General features: G+C 41.0%; 1 protein-coding gene across 2 annotated transcripts in view; it reads left to right on the plus strand.

Annotated features, from left to right (window-relative positions):
• ELMO1 (engulfment and cell motility 1) overlaps nucleotides 1–3773 on the plus strand; it is a 417191-nt gene extending 413418 nt beyond the window's left edge. For both annotated transcript variants that reach the window (XM_077811025.1, XM_077811026.1), the window contains exon 22: nucleotides 2459–3773. In XM_077811025.1, the coding sequence (XP_077667151.1) occupies nucleotides 2459–2659 (201 nt within the window). In that variant the 3' untranslated portion in view covers nucleotides 2660–3773. The remainder of the gene's footprint in view (nucleotides 1–2458) is intronic.
• The last annotated feature ends 3862 nt before the right edge of the window (nucleotides 3774–7635 follow it).

Here is a 7635-nt window from a genome sequence, read left to right on the forward strand (position 1 = left end):
GGCCAGTAGCTGGGGCTAGGCAGCAGGTCGGACTCTGGGCTGTCCAGCATGTGCTTGCAGCACCACTTCCTATCCAGCAGCTCAGGCAGCTCCAACATTCCCACCATGGCCCGGCCCAGCAGCACTGGCCACGCTCCCAATCCCAGCCTGCCAGCTTCTGGGCAGCAGGTCCCACCGCCGACCATGGGGATTGGAGCAGGCGGGGCCCCAGCGCCCCACCCGTCCGCCCCACTGTGATGCAATACGCACTGCCATGTGCCGTAGCTCGTGAGCACCCAGGAGCAGCACACAATGCGGTGGCCCAGGCCCCAAGCCCCCACCCTCTGCATCGCCCATTCTCCTTGAGTCCCATCCCGTACTACCCATTACCCCAAGTCCTCACCCTTCTGCTGCCTCTTCCCTGCAAGACCCTGCATCCCCACTCGCTCCTTTTCCCCGTACTCCATCGCTAGCCCTTGTGAGGTGGCTTGCTGATGCGGATACAGGTAAAAGACGGCTAGCGGATCGCGGGTTGATCCTGGCGAATGCGGATCCACATTTTTGTATCCGCGCAGAGCTCTAACCATAAATTCCCCACTAAGCAGCTAACACATTAACACTACAACTTGCCTTGTCTACATTAAAGGTGAAATCCTGGCTCTGTTGAATGCAATGAGAATTTTGCCACTGACTTCAGTGGAGCAGGATTTTACTCAAGGATTTTGAAGTATGTTAACTCTCATATTTTAAAAACACATGCTTTTTCCTAGTGTAGACATACGCTGAGATTTTTTTTCTCTGATTCTTATCAGTATTCTTTTTCTTTTCTTGTGCAGCACACAATCAGCTGTAGCTATCTGTAAGTTTGGCTATAACTTACAGCACACGGTTGGCTAATTTTAAAGTCTATCCTTTGGCATGAAATCAAGCAGAAACATTTGTAAGATAAAAATTCAGCTATGGTTGATTTAATTTTTCCCTTGTAACTAGGACACATGAGTTCATGATTGAAATCTTTTTATTTTTAGATGATACCATTCAAGTACTTTTGTTCATAGTTGCGTAAATGGTTTGTAGTAATAAATGGAAGTGACTGATTAGAAGTTGACTCTTGTTCACCAACCTCCCCTGGGTTTGTTGCTTATTTAAAACAGTTATTCAACTTATGTTTATCTCAAGCTGTCAGCTTTGGAGGGAGATTGCATTTCCTATTAAAAAAAAGAGAGGGGGAGAGAGAGAGAGAGAGAGACAGCAAGAGAAGAGGTTCTTTACAGGCCAAACAAAGCTGTTTAGAATTATGCCAGGATAACCTGACATTTAGTTTTTATGAAGGACAGAACATTGATTAACTTCATACTACTACAAGTAATTTAGTTTCCTGCTTTGGAAAATAGATCCATACATATTTATTAACATAAAGAGGTGCTTATGTATAGGTTATATATGTGTGTGTGTGTGTGTTTGTGTATCCTTGTTCTTGTGTATGTGCGTTTGTATATACACATACTTAATATGTATTTGTACACAACCTCACCTACATACAGCATGTAGTTATATACTATATTACATATTTCTATACTAGATATATGATGTGAAATATATTCGATCAGATCAAATGTATTTTAAAATCAAATATATGATTGTGATAACACAAAAATTAGATATCTGAAAAGTCCTGGTAGGTTTTCTAATCCACCTCCCTGATAGTGCAGGATTCTTTCCATATAATACATATTTTAGTTTCCACAATATAATTAGCATTTGTGGCAAATATATTTTTCCATGTAGGTAAATACTACATCAGCATGGGTCCAATTTGACTCCCATTGAAGTCCATGAAAAGCTTCCCTTAGACTACATGAAACTTGGATCAGGCTCGTAATGGTTTATGATCAAAAATACATGCGTTGTTTGTTTGATTAGAGTGCGAAGGGAAGACAGAATATCACGCTACAAAGTGGCACTCTTGATATTGAAGGAGAAGTATCTTTTAGAAACTACTTGGTTTACTGTATACAGTTTTCTAGTTTATCAAATATTAGAGCTGGTTGCATTTTTTTAGTCAGCATTTTTTTGAATTTTTTAAATAAAGGCCTTTTTTCAAATTGAAATTTTCACAAAGAAAAATTTTCACTGTGTTTGAAATTTTCCAAATAAAAAACCACCCACACCGGAGCAATTCCCCCCAATTTTTTTTAAATGGAGTATTTTTCATTTCTTTCAATTTGTTTCCCAGAATTTTTGTTGCCATATTCTGACCAGTTGTTTGAAACGTTTACCTGTTTCACGTTAAATCACTAGCTAATCAATATGTTTAAAATTAAGCCAAAGAAGTGCTTAAGCACATCTGTCTAGTTTAATTTTAGAGGTGTTCTTCAGTCACTGGAGCATAAATGCACTGGAGAAGATGCAGTTGGCTGATTTGTTTGCATGGGAAAGCAGGTCTGGACTTAATGGAGGTTCTTGTCTTCCATGGCAGTACTGTATCTGGACCGATGGATTGAATGCCCTCCTTGGGAAGGATATGATGAGTGACCTGACACGAAATGACTTGGACACACTGCTCAGCATGGAGATAAAGCTGCGTCTCCTCGACTTGGAGAATATACAGATTCCTGATGCTCCCCCACCAATTCCAAAGGAGCCCAGCAACTATGATTTTGTTTATGACTGTAACTGAAACTGCCCATTGAAACTCCCATTTAAACTGGAAATATTATAACTGGAAAGATTAAACAAAGAGAGAGAGAAGTCCACATGTGCACACTTTGGATTATGGACTATGGTTAAAGCACTCACTTTTCTTTCCATTCCCTGCATCTTTTCCTTTCCCCTGATCCCAGCTCCCCCATTGCTAGTCAAAAACTACATTGCTTTAATTAACTTCTTATTGCAGTCCATTGGATGTGGCTAACGCGAAGACCACTAAGCAGCGTCCATCAGAGGAACTTTTACATTTTTAATGCTGGAATAGGCATTCTAAATAAAATACGATGCTTCCAAACTGCATGCCTACGAAACCAAACCTGGTGCTGCAGGTGCTTTATCTGGAAGTTGGGAGGTAGAGAGGAGAAGCAGCTACTGTAAGTGGAAGGTGGAGAGAGCGAGATTTTCCCAACCCATCCCAAGAGTCAGCTCACAACTGATTCCAAAAAAAGATGAAAAGTATTAACTGTTTAAACTTCTGCACCATCATCACTGTCATTATCCTTTACATTGGCAACAGTGTCTCCATCATCTGTGCTCTGCCAGAGTCATAGCTTCCTAGAATGAGTAGTTTGCAGGTTTTTGCTGTACTGTGCACTATAACACTGCAATGCTTCTAACTTCTTTTTTTGCCGTCTCTTAAATAGCCCTATATTTCTCCCGAATTACTAGCACAAATTGTGAATGAAGGCACTAGTTGTGTTCTCTCCCTGTAGCTATTCTAAGCCTCCGTTGCCTCTAAAATTGGCTTGATGCTATCCAAGGTTTTTTCTTTTTTGGTTCAAAGTGAAAAAATAGTTTCCACAGATTAATGAAAATGGTGAGACATCTAAATCAGCATCGTCATTGCTACAGTGTTACAAGTTTGCAAGGGATTTCTTTTTTTGTTTTTGTACAACGGGTTCTAACTTTTTGGTTTTGTTCTTTGGCCAAACAAATATATTTAATGAAAAAGAATTACATTGTGAGTTTATTTAGAGATGATGTTTTTATTTTTAATATCCATTGAAAACATTTGTCCGGGGAGGGTAAAATATCCAATATTTCCTTCAACTTTGCTGTTGAATAAAATCTGAGTTGTGATGATACTGGAACTTTGTTTTTTTTATTTTGAAGTTCTCTTTTACTCTCTGTCATTTCTAGCACGTCTGAGGCCTCTGCTACAAAGGGGAAAGGGAAAGCTTAACTTTAGGCTCTATGGTAGCAACATAAGCGTCTGATTATAATTACTATTTATTTATTTATTTGATGACAAAATTGCAATTGGCAAGTCTAAAAATCTGCATTGCAGTGGATAGGTGAGCCTTTCTGAAAGGCAGCCATTGACAAATCTAAATGCAAAGCAAACCAGTACAATTACAGTCAATTGTAGGCCATTATTTTTAGGTTCTCATTTGCTGAAATATCTGAGCCCCACATGCTTCCCTCCTCTTCCCTGAGTGGAGCGAACCAGAAACCAAGGCTGCAGATGCACAGTATGAGGGAGTGCTGGCTTTGTTTCACGTTTTTCCCTTCCTCCCTTCTCCAAATCCTTTGGCTGCCTACCTGTAGGTATTCCACTGGATCAGGCGCCAGGGATCTGGAGGTGCTGGGCCTGGGTGCTGGTGAATCAATCTCTAATGCAAAGATTCCACCACCTCCAAAATTCATGTCTTAGTCAATGTTAACTTGCATGGATTCCTCCTCTAATATGTGAACCCACGCACAGGGATTTTATCAGACCCTGTGGTGCCATGAAGCTAGATGGGTAAATTGAGAAACAGAACCTCCATGCAGATGGTCTGTGCCTCTGGTAGCTCCAACAACATCTGCAATTTTTGAGTAGGCCGAACACGTTGACAGCTTCACAGAATGGGTGGGGGGTGGATCACATCCTAGAGATGGAAGGAGGAAGAGGAAACTTCATGAATTCAGGTATGATGGTCCTAAATAAGATACCTTCATATGGTTGTAATTGCAATATGCCTACTGTACTTTGATCTAACAGGATAGAGATAAGATTGGTTTAGATGGTGAATGATGTTAGAAAAGAAAAGAGAATCTACAGATAAACACGAGAGCAAAACGTTACTGTGGGCCACAATCTGAGAAAAGATGAAGGGAAATTTCAAACTCATGGAGTAAAAGCTGGAGATGTTTAATGTAAGGAAGTGTTGCCAAGGCTGCATCATAGATAATCAGTGTTCACAAATGGTGGAAACCCAAGGCACATGACTGCTTTGCAGGATTGGTAATGTGATCTGGATTTTGAAATGGTACTTGGAGATTGGGCATGGAAGTAGGGATACACCTTTGTCCTGGACTGACAGTTACCTCTTTCTCTTTTTTTCAGTTGGCTAATGGAGATTGGCATTGTTTTTTATATATGTATGTATGTATGCTCCACAACAGTTTGAATGGTCTGCATTTTACAAAATCTAACAATTAAAAAAACATCATTTCTAGGTAACAGGATAAAAAAACCACCCATGTCAGTGGTGACTAAAAGGTCTGACTGCTGTTTGGTGATCTCAGGCCGCACCATAAAATATCCTAAGGATCAAATGGTCAAGGAGACAGAATATCCCCCTCCCACATTAAGATGATCCCTCCGGAATAAACTTGAGGCATATTGGGGAGGCAGGAGACACCTGAGCCAGATTCTCATTTACCCTGAGGCCCCTTTGTACCATTTAGTGTAAAAAGGCCTTCTTCTTATGTGGCATCTCCGTTACTGGAGATTTCCAACCATGGTTGCCCATTCTGAATGATCCTCTGTTAATCTCTTTGTGGATGAATAGTCCATTTGATTCACCCAGGATACCACATTGTCTATCCAAGATCTTTGTTTTCTTCCTCATGTTCTGCCATCAACTTTCCCTTACAGAGCTCATAAACATACATTGCCTACTGAACCTTTTAAAATGTGCCCTGCAAATAAAATCTTCATTTGGATAAGATTTCTGACTAGCATTTGCTAAGTTCCAGTACCTTTTTGTTGATTGCACAGTCTATCCATGACCTGAAGAAGAATTCTGTGGAGCTCAAAAGCTTGCCACTTTCACCAACAGAAGTTGGTCCAATCAACAATATTACCTCACGCACTTTGTCTCTCCTGTATCCTGGGATGAACACAGCTACAACAACACTGCAAACAGTCTGTCCATGATATTTTCAGAATTCTTGCATAACACCATAATTCAAAGGATTGTAGTTTCTGTATTATCAATTGTTTGAATGTCCATGTTTCACAGTTGTAATTTAACACAAACCAAATGTAAGTTTTGTAAAAGTCAGAATTTAGTATTCAGGTTTATATTCCTTCTCATCAGATGTTTATTCTTTCAGAATGCCTCTTTCACTCTGGCTAGTCTGGTGCTGACCTCAGTATCCAATATTCCATCTTCTGTAATGATACTTCATAAGTAGCAATAATTTCTCACTAGCTGTACGGATGTATCATTTACTGGAATCTTGCATATTTTCCCAGGATCCTTGCATTCCACCAAATTTTTTTTCTTTCCCTCATTCAACTTTAGACCATAGTATTTGTTATAAAAACAACGAGGAGTTCGATGGCACCTTAAAGACTAATAGATTTATTTGGGCATAAGCTTTCATGGGTGAAAATCCACTTCTTCAGATGCATAAAGTCTTTGTTATATTCATATATCATCTCCACTAACTTCATCAGACCTTCTTCTATCTCAGCCAACAGCACTGTCAAATACGTAGTGAATGTTATTGTCACGGAGTCACCGGGTGATGCTCTGGAACTACTCCCTACAAAACCAGTCAGGACTCTGGGGGAGCATGCCTCCTCTCTCTGAGCGTACTGTCTCCAAGGCAAGAAGCTTACACAGCTTCAACCTTCCTGGGTCTGACCTCAGAGCATTCAGCATCCCCTTCCACACCATGCGCTTCCCGCAGCGAGTCTGCCCAGGCGGGGCTCCTGGGGAGGCCTGAGGGCCCTGCCCCCCAACTCCACAGTCAGATGTGACTCTCAGCCAGTCAGTAAAACAGAAGATTTATTAGTCGACAGGAACACAGCATAGGACAGAACTTGTTAGCACAGAAATCAGTGACTTTCAGCCAAGTCCATCTTCGGGGGAGGGGAAACCAGAGCCAGGGCTCTGGTCCTCCCTCTGAGCCCCAAGCCAGCTGAGACTGACTCACTTCCAACTGCCTGGCCCCTGCCCTTCCCATTGCTCCTCCTCCGGCCTTTGTCTTGCTTCCTAGTCCAAGAGTCACATGGTCACATCCCCCTCCTGGGTCTCAAGTTACGAAGGGGCAGCCATAGCATCCATGCAGGCACCTGGAACAACCCTCGCAAAGGTCACACATGCTTATTCCCACCACCTAGACATTGGTGCAATACACACGGAAACGGAGGCACACACACAACATTTATGCAAAGCAGTAAGACTCACATAGGCTCACATACAACATAACAAGGGAAAATCCCCACTACATCAAAGTTATTCACCCATCTTTCCATTCGTCTTAATATCTTCTTCTGTTTCTTCAATTAATTTAATCACTCGCTATAAATGTTGAATAAAGTTGATGACACTATACACTCTTGTCTCAGTCCTCTCTTGATCTCTATAGATTTTCATTTTCATCTCCGTTATAATTGCCTTCTGATTCCAGTATAATTGTTTTATTTTTGGAGTTCATATCCAGCAATCCCTACAGGCCTCATTATGTTGAGCAATTTATAGTGGTAGATTCTGTCAAATGCTTTTTGGAAGTCAATAAAACACAAGTGTACTGTTTCCACCATTTCAGCTGATCTTTCTGGTATGAGCTTCAGGTTCATATTGGTGTTTATTTCCATATTTGAAGCCCTAAGGTTGTTCGCTTAATTCCTTCTCAGTCTTTCCTTGTATTGTATCTTAAACAACTCACCATGTCTTAAGAGGCATGTGATAGTAGGCTGATTGTTTTGTAGTCTTTACAACGAAACTG

Source organism: Eretmochelys imbricata, chromosome 2 (genome assembly GCF_965152235.1).
Source record: "Eretmochelys imbricata isolate rEreImb1 chromosome 2, rEreImb1.hap1, whole genome shotgun sequence".
Classification (NCBI taxonomy): domain Eukaryota; kingdom Metazoa; phylum Chordata; order Testudines; family Cheloniidae; genus Eretmochelys; species Eretmochelys imbricata.